This window comes from Rhinolophus hipposideros, assembly GCF_964194185.1.
Source record: "Rhinolophus hipposideros genome assembly, chromosome: 3".
NCBI lineage: Eukaryota > Metazoa > Chordata > Mammalia > Chiroptera > Rhinolophidae > Rhinolophus > Rhinolophus hipposideros.
Genome location: NC_138049.1, coordinates 75,205,130 through 75,225,895, shown reverse-complemented (window position 1 = coordinate 75,225,895; position 20,766 = coordinate 75,205,130). Strand labels below are relative to the sequence as shown.

General features: G+C 37.2%; 1 protein-coding gene across 23 annotated transcripts in view; it reads left to right on the top strand.

Moving 5' to 3' along the window:
• The window catches only part of RIMS1 (regulating synaptic membrane exocytosis 1), a gene marked incomplete at its 5' end in the record, with an annotated part of 450,322 nt that overhangs the window by 248,286 nt on the left and 181,270 nt on the right, over positions 1-20,766 (top strand). For all 23 annotated transcript variants that reach the window (XM_081034434.1, XM_081034420.1, XM_081034418.1 and 20 more), the window contains 2 exons: positions 5,730-6,070; positions 9,218-10,083. In XM_081034434.1, coding sequence (XP_080890560.1) covers positions 5,730-6,070; positions 9,218-10,083 — 1,207 coding nt within the window. The remainder of the gene's footprint in view (positions 1-5,729; positions 6,071-9,217; positions 10,084-20,766) is intronic.

Genomic DNA, 20,766 nt, shown 5'->3' with positions numbered 1-20,766 from the left:
GCAATTTTGCAAAATATACAAAGAACCCTAACTACAGCATAGTAGTTATAGCAGAAGAGCCTTAAATGTGTTGTAAAATTTTACCCAATAATGCATTTTTCCAAGTACATTCTAAAAAAAATAAATGATCTTAAACATAAAATTAGTTTGATCAATACAGTTTTTCACTTCAGCATTCTACGTTAATCTGAAAGAATATAAGCAGTTTAATGTTTAGGCAAATGATAACAATTCTCTGCAGAATATTTTGTAGTGTTAAATTGTAGAAACATTTAGAATCACATTAAAATATTGGTGCTATAATGTTAAATAAATAAATAGAATGCAAAGTACGGTGGAATCGTGGTTATTTTAAGTTTGCATTGAGAAATTACACCAAAATGCTCATAGTGGGTCCATTTGATTGGGGTGCTTTATTCTTTAACAGGAAGCATTACAGATCGTATTTTACTCATATATTCCATATTATATTTTCGTTCATAAATGCACTTCATGTATTTTATAAACTTGAAAAGGAAATAAAATAAACCTGTGAAACAGCTACAATAACAAAAGACGAAGAAACACGCCTCTCTCTCTCTCTCTCTCTCTCTCTCTCTCCAAAGAGAACTTTCTCATTTTCATGTACTCTGCCAACTATTTTCTACTATTGCATCTGCTGTTGTCAACAAAAAATACCACCCTGATAATTTTGTCCCCAGTTTCTGCTGAAGTGAGTACTTTCACTGAATAGAGAAAGTAAGAAAAATGAGTGAAATTATTCAGGTAATGTAGCATCTATAATGAAGTTGAATATCTCCTGTTTTCTTTTGCATGTTTTTCAAAATGGTAGTGTAGCAATTTTTAAACAAAGTACCATATTAAATAAAAGTTGATTTTAAAATTTATGCATAAAATATAGAATGAAAATTTAAACACAAGTTATCTTTTGTATTTTAAAAATATTCATGCTTATATTTAGTCTTTATGTTACAATACTAAATACCTCAAATGGATTCTTACAAACAAGACATTATGTTAATGTAAGAATTCTGTACCTCTTTGTCATGAATCACCTTACTAATATCATCAAGAGATCAAAAGTATATCTAAGACACATTTCTTCTGCTCTGTGTTTCTGATTCCATAAATATTTTGTGTGAAGACAAGTGTAAAGTATTTCTTCCATCTGAATAACATTTTCCTGCCAAACTCATGGTTTTATCCATGGAATTCATATTTATTCTCATTTTCTCTCTCTTTATATGTGTGTGTTTGCGTAGTAGAGAATGGTGTGTTTAGTAGATAATGTTGTAACTTTTATTTTTTTAGGTAAAATATTTCTGAGTTTTATAAAATGATCTGTATTTCTTAAGAATTCATTAAGTGGCAAAGATGGAATTTAAAATGCTACTAGAGTAAAAGATCAGAATAAAATTTTCAAATGTTCTTCATAAATAGTTCTGATGTATGATATGGACTTTCAAAAGCCATGTTACATCACAATAATCTTTCATTTGTGTTTGTATCTGGTTGCTTAACATTTGTAAATTGTTAAGCTAAGTTATTACACAGACCTGCTGTAGTTTAGATTAGTTTGGAACACATCCCAGGGTACTTAATCAGGGTATAATCTTGCATGGTGCCATCTCTAATAGGTGTGTGTGTGTGTGTGTGTGTGTTTTAAATAAATAGCATTTTTTTGGTAGAAATAATTGTCTTATTCTCTGCTTAAAGAAAATTAGTTAAGAAAGGCTCTTTATCCCACTTTTGGATTCTCTATTTCCAGGCAAGCATAATAATGCTTAATACTAAATTCAAAAACATACATAACTGTGTTGCTTCTTAGCAACCTTTTGGCTCATTTTTATACATGTCTGTGATGTTTGATATGAATGCTTTTGAAAAGTATGACAAAATATATTCTATTATATTCTCTTTAAAACTCAAAAAGCAATTATTTCTAAACTTTGTAGCAATAATAGTTTATATAACTAATAATAATTGAGGTAAGGAAGTAGTATTTTAATAAAAATATTTTGACTTTTTTATAGTGAATTTTGCTTTCAAATGGGAGGATAGATTGACTACACATAAATATAAATATAAAAAGATTGTGATGTACAAGAAAATAAGACATAGGAAAAGATTTGGAATGAAACAATATTTTTCCTAAGTATTAAAAATAGACAAAATTGCAAGTATCTTTTACGATTCAGTTGGTTGCCTGTTTGTTTTGTTGACAGTTTCTTTTTCTGTGCAGAAGCTTTTTAGTTCGAAATAGTCCCATTAATTTATTTTTGCTTTTACTTTACTTACCTTTGAGGTCAAATTCGTAAAACCGTCTCTAAATCCAAGGTCCATCAGTTTAGTACCTATGCTTTCTTCTATGCAATTTATTGTCTCAGGTCTTATGTTTAGGTCTTTGTTCCATTTTGAGTTAATTTTGGTACATGATGACAGGTAGCACTCTAGTTTCATTCTTTTCCGCATGGCTTTCCAATTCTCCCAGCACCATTTATTGAAAAGGCTTTCTTTTCTCCATTGTATGTTTTTAGCTCCTTTGTTGAAAATTATCGGCTCATATATTTGTGGGTTTATTTCTGGGTTTTCAATTCTGTTCCATTCATCTCTGTGTCTGTTTTTCTGCCAATACCATGCTGTTTTGATTACTGTCACTTTGTAGTATAGATTGAAGTCAGGGAGTGTAATATTTCCCACCTTGTTCTGTTTTCTTAGGATTGTTTTGGCTATTCGGGGTCTTTTGTGATCCCATACAATTCTGATGATTTTTGTTTTTTTTCTTGAGAAGAATGCCATTGGGACTTTGATGGGGATTACATTAAATCTGTATATGGCTTTGGGTAACTTGTCCGTTAAACTATGTTGATTCTTCCAATCCATGAACATGGACTACCTTTCCATTTCTGTCTGCCTTCTTCAATTTCTTTTAAGAATGCCTTACAGCAGTGGATAGGTCTTTTGCATCCTTTAAGTTTATTCCTAGGTAGTTTTCTTGTTGCACTTGGAAAATGAATTGCTTTTTTAAATTTCTTTTTCTGCTATTTCGTTGTTAGCATATAGAAATGCAGTGGATTTAATGAAACATCAGAGATGTAAATGAATAAATAATGGTTTAGAAATAGTAATTAAAGTAGCTGCTTCTATTTACCCACTAACTGTAACCTTTTTGAATAAATTCGATAGGATATTAAATGAATTGTTAAATTTAACTGTAATAATAATACTATATTTTGTTTGCTTTTATTGATCCTGTAGCAATTGTGCACATATTCAAAATTTGGAACTTTCCCAAATTTGGCAATTACTTTTCACTAGACCATTTTTGTAACACTTAAAAATGTGAAGTAACCAAGTTAAGCATTTTCTAGAAAATATAAATATATGCAATAAAGTCAAGAGTCTCATTTACCCTTCTTTTAATCAGTCTTATCCTCCTTTCTCCCTCTTCCTGCTTAAGTCCATTTTGGAATTTTTGTGTTGATTGTGAATTTTATTGTTTTTCTCTATGGTTTTCAAGGAAATTCATATTTATCCTACGGATACTTTAATATATTTGTAGAAAAAGACTTACATTGGATGATGAATAGTATTTTGCTTATAATTAGTGTGATAAATACACATTTAATGTCTACTTATTTTGTGTAAAATAGTCAACGTTTTCTACCAATCTCTGTGAACTACCACAGGTCCTCAAATAATGTTGTTTCTTCAACTTGGTTTTCTTATAATGTTGATGAGATGCCATAGGAACTTAACTTGTTTTTATCAATGAGCCTGTGGTAAATTTGGTTTTGTTATATGTTGTTTCACTTAAAGCTGCAGAACCTCTCAATGGTGTTAAGTGAGGACTGCTGTACATGGCATGGTTTCAGACCTGTTCATCACTGTCTTGTCAGCTAAAAAGGCAATCAATGAAGAAGCACATCACCTGTTCCCATCCAGGGTCTGAGCAAAGGAGAATCAGTGTCACTGTGCATGGAAGCCCTGCCCCTGGGGCATTGCCCCCTACAATGTAATCCTTGATATGTCCGTGTACAATCAATGAGGACTTCTGAGGGAACTTATTTATGACATAAAGAGATTATGATACATTGTGGGTAAGGTAGTCTAATTTGGAAATTGAAGATACATTCCACAAATCCTTTATTTTGACATAGGCTTATGAAATGCTTTGCCCATCATGATTGACATCTTAGTCAATGGGAATTCTGTGGTATCAATTATAATATATAGTGTAGATGTTATACCTAGCTACTATTGTGAACCTTGTTCATTTTACGATATGAGGAAATGTAGAGGAATTAATTAAGCTTCAACAATTGTAACTAACTTTTGTAAATATCTCTAAATCTTAGTTTTCCTCATATTATTAATTCATTTCAGTTTCCTTGCTTGGAAAGCAGCAGTTCATAACAGTTTTTCTGAAATATTTTCTACATTAAAATATATGTTGCTTTTATTCCCCTTTGTGTTCTCACTTTGGCTTTTATTTTTATCCAATTTTATGGCTCCAGTTATAATTTTCCTATCATCTAAATGTTTTCAGTACTACATTTTCTCCTTTTTTTTTGCCAAATAAACAAAACTTCTTTTACTTATATTGTTTCTCACTTAATGTGTTAGGATTTATTCATCATTATGTGATATTTTTGAGTAATTGTTGACTGAGTTAGTATTCGTGAAAACGGGGGCCTAGCAATTGATAATCGGTTTTCCTTGGAGTGTTGTTTCTGAAGTACAAAGTGATTCAAAGTATATTCAGAGGAAATCAACTGAGGCAGGGAGCTGAACTCATGCCACAGCGAAGCAGAGGTACCGATGATGCTTGACGAGAAGGCTCATGGGGCTGCAGGCACCTATCTTCGCTTCATATCTGCTAGGCGTCACTTTTATTATTAATTTCTATTATCATTGTTGTCCTCATTATTGCATTCATTTTAAATGTCACCAAGAGGAGAGCAGACATATAGATTTGTTTTAAGTGGTCATACATCTTATGATTTATCAGTGGATATGTTTCTAAATGACTGTTCCAAAACAGCTCTCCTAGTGGAAACTGTATCAGAGTTGTCAGATATGAGTAAACCCAGCCCCAGACTTATTGATTTAGTAAATATGCATGTGGAAACTTATATTTAATAGCACAAAATAAACTTAAGTTAGTTTATGACTAATAAACTAGAGGAAATATACAACTTGAGTTTTTCTTTTGTGCCTACCTGTTATTGTTTGTTCCATGGGGATATATTTGAATATTTGCTTCAATAATGGATGATTTTTGAAAAAAAGTTATCTCCTAAGTTATTTGAGACCTGAAATTTATGTACACACATATTAACTCTATATATAGCTCTTTAAAACATTTTTCAATCAACTACCCTACTTAGAACATTATACTAACACATATTTTAAATGAAACTTCAGAGTGAGTCATACAAAATGTAGTGGATATGTGGTAGAAGGAAACTCAGAATCATAGGATTAGAATGCCAAGAAAAAATCTCTATCATGGTTACTCAGAGGCACTATGATTTCAGATGGGTTCCGGTCCAGGCATTCATATACTTGACTGTTCTTGTGCAAGGATCATTCTCACAACAAATTTACAAGGATAAATATGAAGATGGCAGCCATCTTTTTTTCCTTAAAAGATATGCCAATGTGATGAAAATAAATTATTTCCAAATGGCATAGAAGATTTATATTGTTCTCTCTTCTTCAAATAGGTTATGTGGGTATGCAATTTATGTCGAAAGCAACAAGAAATCTTAACCAAATCTGGGGCCTGGTTCTTTGGAAGTGGCCCTCAGCAGCCAAGTCAGGATGGAACCCTGAGTGATACAGCTACAGGTGCTGGTTCTGAGGTACCCAGAGAAAAGAAAGCACGGCTCCAAGAGCGATCACGGTCTCAGACACCCCTGAGCACAGCAGCTGCCTCCTCCCGAGACATGGCTCCTCCCAGCGCACAACCAGACAGGAGCAAAGGGGCCGAGCCCTCCCAGCAAGCCATGGGGCCAGAACAGAAGCAGGCTGCATCCAGGTCTAGAAGTGAACCTCCAAGAGAGAGGTAATAATAGTTCATAAACCCTGTAGGCAAACGGCAAGGTCTTCCCTTGACAGCAAATCCATTTTCAATAATTTAACTGCTATTGAGAGAAATGTGGTGGAACTGGTGCTTCTCAGGCTGCACACGGAAGGCAACAACAGGCCTGAGGTACTTTGTTTATCTCTAGAATGTACCATGTCTTTGGAGACTTTTGTTGAGAAGCTTTCTTTCATACCATGCGCAGATGTAAATAAGTCACCCAGTTGAGCGACTAACTTCCAGTCTTGAATACAGAATAGCTCTTATTTATTCACTTACAGAATTAATCCTTTAATTGAAAGTGTACTCTGAGAGGTATAGATAGGCAAATCTGACCCATTGGAGAATATGTGGGTACATCTCTTCATGAGGTTCGTAGTTTGGGGAACATGACCATTGTTAAGAGTAGGCTGGGCTACTTTTGTGTAACCCTTAATTAGCCCACTGGGTGGGAGAGTCAGCTCTAAGGAATGCTTTTGCTCCCCCTTTCAAACAATGCCCACAAATTAGATGAAGGCCTTCAAAGTTAACAGGTCTGTATCTCAGGCCTGACTCTGCTTCACTAGGCAGTAACCCACCTTGCAGGGCTGTGGCAGGGATTTAGTGAGAACATTTGTTCAGATGCTGGCATGTGGTTGGCATTCGATGAATATAGCTATTATTCAAGCCAGTAGTTATTGTGTATTTACTCTAATCAAACACTGTGCCAGGGACCAGAGGGTATGAAGATAATTAAGACATGATCCTTTTCCTCACAGATACTAGGGAAGATACCACACAACATCCTAGGGAAGCCAAATACCTGTGCAGTTAATTATACCAGGAGGCTGATTTGATCAAAACTGGAAAATAGATATCGTACTTTGGAAGCTACAGGAAAGAAGAGGCACCTTCTGAATTAAACTCTGTAGGATATCCAGGAGTTGTTAAGACTCCCGAGTTGTAGGGTAGGTAAACAGAGTAGGAGAGGACAATACAAGAAGAGAGAATCAGTGTACCTAAATTATATGGTGAGAAGACAGAAAGGACACCAGACATACCTCAGTGAAGGCAGAATTCATAGCTTTCAGTGATAATTCTGTTATGGGTTCAGAAGGGACAAAAATATTGAATGTGCAGTTTGGGATTAGTCAGAAAATGATTTATTTAAATAAGATAGAGAATTTAATGTTGTAAAGTTTCTAAAGAGAAACTATGAATCCTGTTTTTCTCATGAAACTAAAAATAACTCAGGAATAAGAGCTGAGAAAAAACAATTTGTTTTGACCTTTTAGATGAAATTTGAAGAAGATTGACAGGAGCAAATGTTCTTGCTGATTATATAAATACTAAAGAAAACAGTAAGGACATTGGGGGTATAGGAGAAGGAAAAGAGATAGATAGTTGGCAACTTCAGGGAGAGAAGCCTGAAGAATGGCAGGCAGACTGAAAGAATGGCAGTTTTAAGTTATTGAATTCTTGATCATATTTTGTACACTTATCAGGAGCTAGTGGAAATGGAACAATTAAAGGTAGAGGTGAGAAAAGGCATAATCAATAAAGCAAAGATTCAAAGAGGGTAAAGAACTCCATTTGCATAATCCTATATCCTTTCATAACGTATTTTCACAGATGATGGGTCTCCTTTACTCCTTATATGAACTCTGCAAGGTAAGCATTGTTTATCAGCATTTCAAGAAAATTGACTCAAAATAAACTTCTAACCAGATCACTTATGCCTTAGTGAGCTACTAAATGCTTGCAGTACAATCATCATGCATCTGCAAAAGCTATACTTAATAATGATTAATATGTGTCCATATTAGATCCCTGACAATGTCACCGTTGCAATCCACCTTCTGATGAAAATCCCTTTCACTTCAAAAGACCAATACCTTGAGCAGAATTCGCCATGCTTCTGTTTTGCTGTCCTATGCCATTTGAAACCCTTTACCCTTTCTTTTCACCATCAACAGCTTCTCCTCAAATTGACCCATAACATACCTTAGCAATTACTACTTCGGTAACCCACAATAGAAATTTTCTCATCTTCTATTTTTTTCTTGATTTTGGTTCATGATTTTTGCTTTTGGACTTCCAGTCAGACAATGTTCCCTCTGGAAAGCCCACTCTGTGGACCTCAAGATTACAAAAAGAGTCTCAGGTTGTCTCTACATTATGTTCATGGTAGATCATACGGTGTCAAAATGCTTAGCCAAAGAACCTACTTTTTGTAACTTCTGGTGTAGTTGGTAGAACTTTCCCAAATCAGGTCCACACCAGTGCAGAGTGAAGGGCTGAAAGGAGCTATTGAATGACAGACACATCTACAAGATTCAAAGATTGCCAAACCTTTTTCTTTTATATTTGTCAGTGCCTTCAAAATAGCACAGAGAGAAAAGTAGAAGACAAAACTGTTTTCCTCTTTTGGACTGTGCTCTGAAATGAAGGAGAGGGAGAATGGAGGGAGGAAAAAATTTCACAATTTTCAGTATTTCTATTATTTTTGCCCATGGGAAGTAGGATGGATGCTAAAAATCCACCACCATCCCCTTTTTCCCTAACCAAGTCCCTAAAAAGTGTTTGGGTGCACATGATCTTGTTAAAATTACTTTTGTTCTACTATTGAAGAAGTGCTATTAGGTTTGCTTTATGAAATGGGCATACTTGTACTCACATTTCTTTAAAAGTTTCAATTGTAATAAAAGATTGTCAATACGTATTGTCCAAATATATATCAAGTGTATATTTAGTTTTGAATCGATGTGCGTATTATCTTTTGCTCCTATATTATTGGGTCCTATATCAGTTTCATCTAAAACATTTTAGTCTAATTCACAAGCAGTAGTTAGCATGAAACTTTTTATTTATTGATGCTTTTTTGAAATGATTTACCGATGCCTCGTATTGATCTAGTTAATTTATAAAGAATTTTAAGTGTGCAAACTAGTTCTAAAGTCCCTGAACGTATTGTAATGTGAAGGAGGAGCCTTATTTAGAAAGCTAATCAGATACATAGGTTAATGCGGTTCCTTATCGTGAATTATAACTCATTATTGGAAAGGACGTAAATCTGGCATACGAAGGTCGGGTCTTCACTTGACTCTTTGCACGCTGCTCTCCCTCTTGACACCCCTTTGTATATCACAGAAGGAAGACTCCGGGGCCACCTGAGCAGAATGGCAAAGGAGCCCTGAAGAGCGAGCGGAAACGCGTGCCCAAGACCTCGGTGCAACCCCGGGAGGGCGTCCTGGAAGAACGGGAGCGGAAAGAAAGGCGGGAAAGCCGACGGCTGGAGAAAGGGCGGTCCCAGGACTACCCCGACGTGCGGGAAAAGCGAGCGGAGGGCAAAGCGGCGGATGACGAGAAGCAAAGGAAAGAGGAGGAGTACCAGACCAGGTACCGCAGCGACCCCAACCTGGCGCGGTACCCGGTGAAACCGCCGCCGGAGGAGCAGCAGATGCGCATGCACGCCCGGGTGTCCCGCGCCAGGCACGAGCGGCGGCACAGCGACGTGGCGCTCCCGCGCACCGAGGGGGGGCCCGCGCCCCCGGAGAGCCAGGCTGGCCCCCGCGCGCCCGCCGCCCCCAGGGCCTCGCCGCCCGACTCGCCGCGGGCGTACTCGGCGGAGAGGACCGCGGAAGCCCGGGCGCCGGGAGCCCCGCCGCGGAGGGACCACAGCCCGCCGGCGCCCAGGCACGGGCCGGTCCCCGCGGAAGCCCCGCAGCCCCAAGCCCAGGAGCCCCTCAGGAAGCAGAGCCGCCTGGACCCCGGCTCGGCTGTTCTCGTCCGGAAGGCCAAGCGCGAGAAGGTGGAGACCATGCTGCGGAACGACTCGCTGAGCTCCGATCAGTCGGAGTCCGTGCGGCCCTCTCCGCCCAAGCCGCACCGGCCCAAGAGGGGCGGCAAGAAGCGGCAGATGTCGGTGAGCAGCTCGGAGGAGGAGGGCGTGTCCACGCCGGAGTACACCAGCTGCGAAGACGTGGAGCTGGAGAGCGAGAGCGTCAGCGAGAAAGGTGAGGCGGGGGGCGGGCCGCGCGCCTGCAGGCTGCGGGGCTCGCGGGGGCCCCCGCGCGGGGACCGGGGCGCGCGCGTGCGGGGCCGGCAGGGGCGTGTCTGTGGAGCCTGGAGGTGCGTGCGTGCTGCGCTGGAGCTGTACGTGCGCCGGGTTTACCTCTGCGGCTCGTAATGTGCAAGGTGATGACTGTCGTTATCACCGCTGTGTGGATGTGTTACAAAGCTGCTGAGAGTGTCGAGCCTGAAAGTTCACATCACAAGGAAAAAAACTTTTTTGTTGGTGTTTGTTGTGTGTTTTTTTTCTTTTTTTTTTAGTTGGATGAGATGGATGTTAATTAATCTTACTGTGGTAGTCATTTCTCCATACAGGTATGTCAAGCCATTATACAGTTTTGTCTTAAACTCCTAAAGAGCTGTATACCAATTTCATCTCAATAAAATGGATAAAAAATATAAAAAAAAAAAAAAGAAAAAAGCGCTGCCCTGAAAGCTCACAGCCTAGCAGTGAATAGAAGGTTTTAGTTTTTTTTTGTTGTTGTTTGTTTTTGGTATGATTTTAAAATAACCACAAGCTCCAGATTAGGGTTTCAAGGGTTCTTAATGATTCTGGTTCCTATCATTCCGGGAAATTCAGTAATGTCTTCTGTTTTTAAGTTATTATTTTGGGGTAGATTTATTTGGGAAAAAAATAGCTTCTTCGCTAGAAACCAAAAAATATGCCTGATAAGGGGAAATGTATCCTTTTTAAAAAAACTTCAGTGGTGTGATACTCCAGTCACAGAGGTAGCATTTTTCAAGTTTGAAATAAATCTCACAACTTGTGAAGAAATTGCTTCCCAAAGATTATATCATGAATAGTAATTTGGGGGGGAAAAGTTCATTTTACCTATAACATTCCAAAAGATTTTGGAGCATTGCATGATAGGCTGCTTTTTTTTTTTTTTTTTTTTTTTTTGTCTAAACCTTCTCTCTACAATACCATGGCTGCATGTATCTAGTAGTTAATTTTAAATTAATTAAAATTAATTAAACCTAGAAGTTCAGTTCCCCAGTTACACTATCCACATTGCAAGTGCTCAAGAGCAGTCTTCACAGAAAGTTCCTTTAAATAATGCTGATTTAGAAAATACTTCAATTTAACATTACAATTATGTGTTTGTTTTGAAGATTCACTCAGATTTAAACTGGCCACAGTCTTAAGTCAGGGGTCATCATCCTTGTAGTGCGGAGGTCCTTCTATGTTTTTTAATTTATATTCTGGGATGACTTTTTCATAGTTTTTGGCTTTCTTTATACTTGTTAAATTATATACTAAACTTACTAAATTTGGTAAAAAAATCACTTTGCTTCCTCATCTTCTCTATCTCCAAACTGTGTGCAGGTGTAGCTGGTGTATTCTCTCTCTCCTTTTCCCTCTCTCTCCCTGTCTGCCTCTTGCTGTTTGTCTCTCTCTGTCTCTGTCTTTGTCTCTCTCTCTCTCTCTCACTCTCTCTCTCTCTCTCTCTCTATATATATATATATACACACACACGCATATATGTATATATATACATATATATGTATACATATATACGTATATATATGTGTGTGTATATATATGTATATATATGTATATATATGTATATATACATATATGTATACATGTATATATTATATATGTATAAATGTGTATATATGCACTTACATACATGGAGGTTAAGTAACTTGTGCAGAGTCACAGGGTACTGGAGATTATCATGGCTGGTTAATGAGATAGGCAGTGGTGGGGTTTGGTAATAAAAGCATTAATAGATATTATAGATAGTGCAATTTCCAATTCAGTTTGAAACAGGACATGTCTGTTCTATACTGATGTGCTATCATTCTGATAACTTATGTTTGACTTGTAAGTCAGTATGCCTCTGTTTATGCATATTGTCTATGGGTTTTTTAAAAAGTTAAATGGTAAGTAGACTCTTTTTGTCTTTTGTGCCTTAAGATTGTCTTGTAAACACTTATTTCTCCCCTTTAAAGTAATAAAGTAAGTATTAAGAAATGGATGTGCTCAATTGGTGTCTGGATAACTCGACAGTATATATACCGTGTTTCCACGAAAATAAGACCTAGCCCGACCATCAGCTCTAATGCGTCTTTTGGAGCAAAAATTAATATACGACCCAGTGTTATATTATATTATATTATATTATATTATATTATACCCAATCTTATATTATATAAGACCGGGTCTTATATTGTATTAAAATAAGACGGAGTCTTATGTTAGTTTTTGCTCCAAAAGACACACGAGAGCCGATGGTCCAGCTAGGTCTTATTTTGGGGGAAACACGGTATATATGTGTGTGTGTGTTTGTACACACACACACACACATATATGCACACATTTTATACATATACATATATATATATTATATGTAATAATATAATTTTTCCCATTCCTTAAATTAAGGACTCTATACCGGCTCTTACAGCATATTTGTTATAAATCACAATGAGCATGGAATCAGACAGAATTGAATTTCAAAATTATTTACAATAAGAACAGATTGTGAAAGAAAACATGACTAGTAGCATAGGTAATTGGAGCTGGTATAATGTGAAGAACTTCTTGCCTCTGCCCACTGTCTCCCCTCCTTGGGAATTATCATTCTGAGAATTTTGGTGACCACTCAGCATATACACACCTTTGAAGCTGGGGTTAAATCTCTTCATCTGGGAACACAGGGCATCACATGTGCCATTACCTGGTATAGATACCCTGTTTTCTCTTATAATTAATCTCCTGATGTCTTGAATTTACTCCAAAGTAGTTGTCCTATTCTAATATTTTAACTAATTCCAACTTAGCATTTACAAAATGAAACTTTAAATAGCATACTTTTTATCATTCAGTGATATCTATTAATGACTTTATTACCATCATTGCCTAATAAGGGTTATCTTGGGACCCAGCAATGATAATCTCTAGCATTCTTGACCCTGCACAAGTTATCTCCATAAGTCTCCGTTTTCTTTTTGGCACAATGGAGATAAAACTGTGTACTTCATAAGGTTGTAAGTGGTTTGAAGGAGGTGAGGCATATAAAATATGGTGCTGTAGCGTTCTTCCTGTATTGATTTTGCCTGTGGTTCCTATGCCATAGATATCTAATATCACAATGAGTATGAGATAATTGCTTATGTATAACATACAGAGAAAAGATTTAATTTGTTTTATATTTTATAGGCTCCAATGGGGTGAGAAGGGGAAGAATGCTTTGGGAAGGGATTTCTCAGGAGAGAGTGGATGCCACGTTTCAGGGTCGGGGGAAGAGTATTTGTATGGTATAAAATTTACAGTGCAATGGGAGACAGAAATTAAAATTGCAATCTTACTATACCCCATGCATTTGCTTATTCCATTTATCGGTTGCATATATAAATAAACATTTAACACAATGCCTGGCTCTCTTAGTCTATTGAGGCTGCTAACAAAATTCTCTTATGAAGAAGAGAAATCTATTTCTCACCATTGTGTGGGCTGAGAAGTCTAAGATCAGGGAGCCAGGACTGTCAAGTTCTGCTGAAGACCCTCTTCCTGGTTCATGGCTCGCATCATCTCGCTGTTTTCTCATATGGTAAATGAGCTAGGGAGCTCTGGGGTCTCTTGTAAGAAACTAATCTCATTTATGAAGGTTCCACCCTCAAAACATAAGTAGCTCTCAAAGGCCCCACTTCCTAATACCATCGTCTTTGGGGGGTTAGGATTTCAAATTATGAATTGGGTAGGGGGGAGACATAAACATTCAGATTATAGCACTGGCATAGGGTAACTACTTAATATATGTGTACTGTTCTTGTAATTGATATTCTTGTTTTTATCCTGAGTTGGTTTGTATATTTATTAGCAAATACATATTTAGCACTTTCAGTGGATAAACTGAGGTTTGAAGAAAATATAAATATGCTCCCTGCTGTAATGAAGCTTAAATTCTATTGAGACATTTGCAATAAAGAGTAATTACACAATGAAATACAATTTAATAAATGCCTCAAAGGAACATGTGTTCAAAATACATTGATGTAATTTTGCTGTGTCTAACCATTAAAAAAAAAAAAAACCTGATCAAACAGCAAGGAAAGACAACCCAACATTTATATTCAATATAATATTTAGCATACGTATAGTGTAATTCCACTCACACACACAACACCCACACAGGGCTTAGCAGTGAGCTCTATCTAGTGGGCTTATCTACAAATTGAGGTCAGTGACCACGTTTTCAACGTGGATGCGGTTCATACTGCTTTTGCCAATTGGGAAAAAGTGAGCACCTCTTGATTCTTAGCTTATAAATATTAACTAATATAGATCTTTCTATACAGAAGAGAAACAGTGAACTAAATCCTGCTTATAAAATAGCAGTTAAACTTTAAGTGAAATGTATAATGTAATTCACTGAAAGTCTAGTGAAGATTTGTGCCTCCAAAGAATTAAGAGGCCTAAGAACAAAGAGACAAGATGGTGCCAACAGGGAGGAGGGAAAGAAACAGTGTTAGTTCTGAGAAGAAACATAGAAGCATTGCTGCTTGATCAGGAAAGTACGCCACTTACAATTACAAGGACCTTAAAGTATAAATCCTCAGACAAAACCAGCTGGAAGAAGAGTCTGGCACTGGATAACAGGGCATCCTTCATTTTCAATCCTCTCTTTCTTGCTGACTTTGTGTAAATTGAGAAAATACAACAAAAATCCTGTCTTTGAACTTGTAGAGCACTCCATAAGTGGTTTCAGAGGTCAACCTGTATAACAAGGGCTAAGTGGTTTGTTTGTAACTGTGACTGCTAGGTAGTGTATAGCAGTCCTTTTAGGAGCATGCAGTATCTGGATTGTTCATCAGAAATGATACCTGCAAGGGTGTCAAACAAGGAGTGGTTGAAAAGTGATACTGAGGACGCTTAATAACAGGTGTGAATTCTACCCCTACAGACAAAGATAGTTTCAGGGGACCAGGGTGTAGGCTGTGGCCAATGTGAACCATTGACTCTTAAGTTTGGGTACCTGACAACTTGGGAAATCAAGAACAAGAGTGGGGAACCCTTGCAACAACCAGGTTGCAAAGGTAACTTGGTCATGGAATGCTTTATATTATTCTTTAGTCATTAAACTAAAAGTATTGGGAGTATCCATTTTGGGCTTCAATAGTACAATGCTAACTATTCACTTTTAATTCTGACCAGAAGTTGTTGATTTACTTCTGGTTCTTGAGAGCAAAGGATACATTTTAGATCCTTTTGATAGTCCTGATGCTTTCCCCTGTAACCTTAAGAGGGTTTGAGATTTTAAAATGTGGCCACCATTCATTCATTCAAGTAATCCATATGTGATGTTACATAAATATTGCATGGTATACATGGTATTAATCAAAATATCTATAAGAACCTCCTACATTCCAGGCATATTGTGCTAGGGTCTAGAGGTACAATATTAAGTAAATAAATAAACACAAATACATAGGTAGATACATAGGTAGAGATAGAGATAGAGATAGCCATGGTTCCTGTCCTCATGACATGTCTTTTTTATTGACTATCCAGAGGACTCTTTTTGGGGGCTTTAAAGAGAAACGGGATGGCCCAAGATAAAACCAGATTCTATTGTAAGAATTTGGTTACAATCTTTTCAAAAAAATTGTAACCTTAAAACAATTATAACTTAAAAGGACCTCGTCTTCAAATGGCTTCCTAAACCTGAGCATTTGTGTGTGTGTGTTTTTTTTTTTTTTTTTTTTGTGTGTGTGTGTGTGTGTTTTGCCCCATGAGGCACCATAAAACTAAAGAGAAAAGAAAGTAAACTATGAGCAATGAAATGCTTTTAGCAGATGGACGGAGGAAAGTAGCCTGCTTTTGGATGTAAGAACTTGCCAAGTAAACAAAAGGGTGTGGTGGTGGAGTTCACCTGCCATGAAGCACCTTACAGCGACTTCAGTCTCAGACTTCAAATTCTGTGGAGCCGGAAGTGAGAAGGAGAGCTTCAGATCTGCAGATTCGTTCAATGTTTATTGACAGAACAACTGCAACACACTCTTCACTCTTTGAACCATTCCCTCCTTCTTTTTACCCCCTTATACACAGCAATAGCAGCGCAACATTTAATTCCCAGGTAAAAATCAAGAGGAAATACCGTGAACTACCTGAGCAAAACTCAAGGATAGGAGTGGGTGCTCCCCATGGTGGGACCCCCCCTTGCCCAGCTTAACAGTGAGCGTCACACCTCATTCATACTAAAGTGAAGGCTGCCATCTCACAAGATCCATTCGTTCACAGAGACAGTATTAGTGTCCACAAGAACAGCCTCGCTAAAAAGACCAACATGAAAACTCTCACCACCTATAAACACAGATCCACCCAGTACTCCACATTTAAAATGAATGAACCTTGAAGGCCACAAAATAGGAAGAATGCCAGCAGAATGAACTGCAAAAGATCTAGATAAACAAGTAGACACATTGACCCTGGAAGTGACAGATAATTCAAGAGCAGAAGTATGCTTAAAAAACAAATAGAACAAAATGCTAACTTTTGGTCAAATTTGGTACATCCTGAAATGCCTAATCCCAACCCCAGGGCACCTCCCCCACCCAAACACACATAGATACTCTATGTAAAATACCTTTTGAATTGTTAAAGTTATTATCCAAGCTTAAAGGGAAAGCTCTGGGTACCAAAACCCATAGCATCAAAGAGCTTGGATGGAAACACTTGGACATAATACACGACTGTATAACTGGATTCACGATCACAAACTTGCCTGTAGGTGTGAATTAATTCTCCTAGCCAGGAAATAAAATAACATTATCTTAAATATTAAAATAAAAGCTAATGTAAAACCTATAAACTCCTTTGGGTACAGAAAGAGGCAACTTGAAACTGACCCATAAGGAAGTCTATAACAGCCCTGGGGATGCCCAGAGGATGAGTCTAGAGATCAAAATTGTGAAAAATAGAAAAAGTTCCGCACCATTAAAGATGCCAAGGAAAAAAAGGAAAAAAAAAATCTATAAGCTTTTGAAGGTTAAAAAAATAAACCAGGTCATACACAAAACAGTTACACTTCTCATGGGCAATGGATTCTAGACACCACTGATCGATGCATTCAAAGTTTGGAGTAAAACTATTTTGAAACTACAGTTCTATACATGTATAAACCATCTATCAACTCCAAATTCTCAGAAAACTACTTTGTAATCTTTTGAGAAAATAATTTAAAGGCAATCTCAAGCAAAATTATCATGCCCTCAAGGAAACTGAATAATAATCAATAAAGGAGAACAAATGAGAAACAAGAAATAGTAGAGTTAACCCAGGAGTTCAATGCAAAGAAATCCCTCACTGACATTGTGTGCAGAAAGCAATCTGTCCAAATTAAAACTAGAGGTCATTTCAAGGAGGCTCCAAAAAGAATGTCTTTATATTAAGAAGAATGTCGTGGATCGCGAGAAGCATAGAATAACTGAGTTGCATTACATTATTGACCTGGTAGAGAAAGGCTGTCTCTTTTTTTCACCAATAAAAAGGAACAACTAAACATTGAGGGAGGGGGAAAACTATTAAAGAAAATTATGGTTCAAATATGAGGCAAAAAAAAAAATGTGATCCTATTTTATTATTTGAGAACAGGTCAGTTAACTACTAACCCATGTATGTTTTCTTCTGAGTGAACAGGAACAACGACAGGTTATCTTAGAACAGAAGATTTAACTTCTTCACATTATTAGTTTTTACTTGGTTCTGGAGTATTTACATGTAATAAAATTGTACATGCCTCTACGGGTTTTCAGATTTTAGAAAAAAAAAACAAAAACAAAAAACCCATCTTTACTGAATAACTATATTTGTTTACACAATTGAATATAAATATTTTATCCATGAAAAAATAAACGTAAACTGACTGATACGGGAGATGAAAGGATTGGGAGATGTGGAGTTAAGTAAGCACATTAATATTTTCATCTAAAATGTTCAGGTGTTCAAATTTTAGGACGATAAATAGAGGATTAAGTGTATTTAAATATAGAAATGTAAAAGGAGAAATTGTTTGCTTTTGAAAGCACAAGGATATAAATAAAGTGTGCTAAAGTTTGTTCTTTAATTGGTTTTAACCATCGATAATATCTTAAAATTGGGAACCAACTGATTAGAGCCCAAATAAACCAGTCAACGTACAAAGGCAAATTATTTAAAAATTAGGGTGCTCTCCACTAGAAGAGCTCAGAAAATAAATATTAAAAATAAGGGTGGGAAGTGAAATTGATAGAATGGGAAGAAGGGACATGATGGGAAATGAATTATTGTAACTACATCTCAGGCCCTTATTTATTTTAGTTTCCGTCATGTGCATGTGTTAATTTGATATGTATTAAAATATGAAAACAGGAAAAAAATGCTATTTAACAATAGCAATTAAGTTGCAAGTCACCAGTTTTGATGTCTTGGGGGCCCTTTCGTAATTGGTATTTTAGCCACCAGAACCCGAAAACATTGATGGATCCATAAGCCAAGACATCATTGGCTTCTCTTTTACCTTTTGTACATTAATCCTTCATTGAGTTCCTACTATATGACAAGCACTTTCCAGGCTTTGGGAATATACTGATTAGAGCATAGCCCCTGCCCTTAGTAGTAGGTCTCAGAAAAGTCCACCTAATTTCTTTTGTCCTTTTCCCTGTTATGTACATCACCTTGGCCACTGCACACAGAGGCTGATGGATAAACTTTTATAGACCTCTACCCCGACTTCTTAGCCTTTAACCAAATGATTTCTCTAGCTTCTTCTTTAATTTTCCCTCTTAATCTATAAAGAGGAAAGAGACTGCTGGCCCGACAGTTGGATAGGTTGACATTTAGCACCAGTGCCCGACAGTTCTACCTGGCTGATTTTCTCTGAAATTACAAAGGACAGAGATAAGAATAGGCTTAAAAGAGAAGAGAGACTGTTTTGTGTTGCTGAGGGAAAGATAAATTTAATTCTCCCTTTTAAACGACTGAAAGAGACGTGATTTAGAGTGTTAGGTACTTCAGTTTAAATGCCTCAGGAGGAGTCTGAACACTGACACCTGACAGTGAGTACGGACTGGACATTAGCTGTTTTAGTCATCTGTGCAATTTAAATCTTAGGAAGAGTTTGAGAGGACACAGATAACTGTGAGTGTATGTGTTGGGGTCGGGGGTCTGAGCCAACATGCTAATTCCTGATTTCTAAGAATACGCATTAAGAAAATTTTGGAAATCATTATGGTGAGAAACTGGCTTTTTCAGTTACAGTTTCTCCTTAATATATGAATGACTAAACTAAAACAGGGTTATGACTAAAAAGAAGTTCTATAAAAAGAAAAGAAATTAAGTCTGTAAATCTAACATGATTATACCCAATAATATTTCTTCCAAATTAATCCAAAGCTGGAAGTATTGGTCATTTAGTTACATCTGAAAGAGATTCCTATTTTTGAATCAGAAGAAACTAAATTAAAATCTGGGCTGCATTTTCAAAAATAATCGTGATTTTACATATGATATATGCTTACAATTTTAATATATAATGTTTTAGAAGATGTATACTAAAGGTCATTTTAAGGGGAAACAGTTAAGCTTCAAAGTGCATGTAGAAAAATATTTGCTACTGAAGATTTCAGTAATACTTGTCTCACTAAGTCGGTCTTCAGTATCCTTTTAAAATGCAGAATCATACTGCAGTGTTTTTGACCCATTTTATTCTGTGAATGAAAAGGTTGTCCTTACTTTTGGTTCAATTTAACAGAATAATGGAATCTAAGACCTCAGAGAGACTTCAGAAGCAAAGAAATATCTCTCCTTTCACACACTATTGAACAGAGAAGAGACATTATGGGTATTAAGGTCTACCTGATGCCCTGCACCGGAAGCCATTTTCTCTTTGCACGAGGAAGAACTTGGGTCTTATCCTGTTCCATTCTCCAGCCAGACCCTCTGAGGACTAGTATTTAGTCAGTCCTGCTATTTGTCCTTTCTGCAGTCGAGGCCCAATCGTGGCAACCTGGCTTCTAATATATTCCTGAGACCAGGCCTCAGATTTCTGCCTCGTTTTGATTAGATCTATGTCTCTGTATCCTTGTGACTGAGTCCAGTTCTCTCCCTCACCAATCCCTGGTCCAGGAGTTATTATAAAAGTTGGATCTCTACATACTGTCTTTCCTGATACCAGCTGCCATATTGGAAAGCCAGGTGTTACTTTTTATATCATTCTTCTTCATACATTGTGGGGCATCTCTGATTCTTACGGCTATTCTGGATTTAATAGTCATTGCCTGTAGCTGGCTTCTTTGATTGTCTTGTTCTACCTACTGAGCTGACCTTCTGCAGTTGGGTCTTTGTAAAAGCACCTGTTCCACACCAAAGGGCAGTAAACTCTTCTGAGCCTGGTGTGTACGAGTTGGGATAATAATTGTGTCAGTTTTATAGGGCTGCCATAACAAGGTACCACACAGACTGGGTGGCCTAAACAACAGAAATTTATTTTCTCACAGTTCTGGAGGCTAGAGCTCCACCATTAAGATGTTGGCAGGGGTGGTTCCCTCCAAGGGCCCTGAGGGGAGGATGTGTTCCAGGCCTCTCTCCTTGGATTGTGGATATCTGTTGTCTCCCTGAGTAGTTATTTTATGAAAAGGAT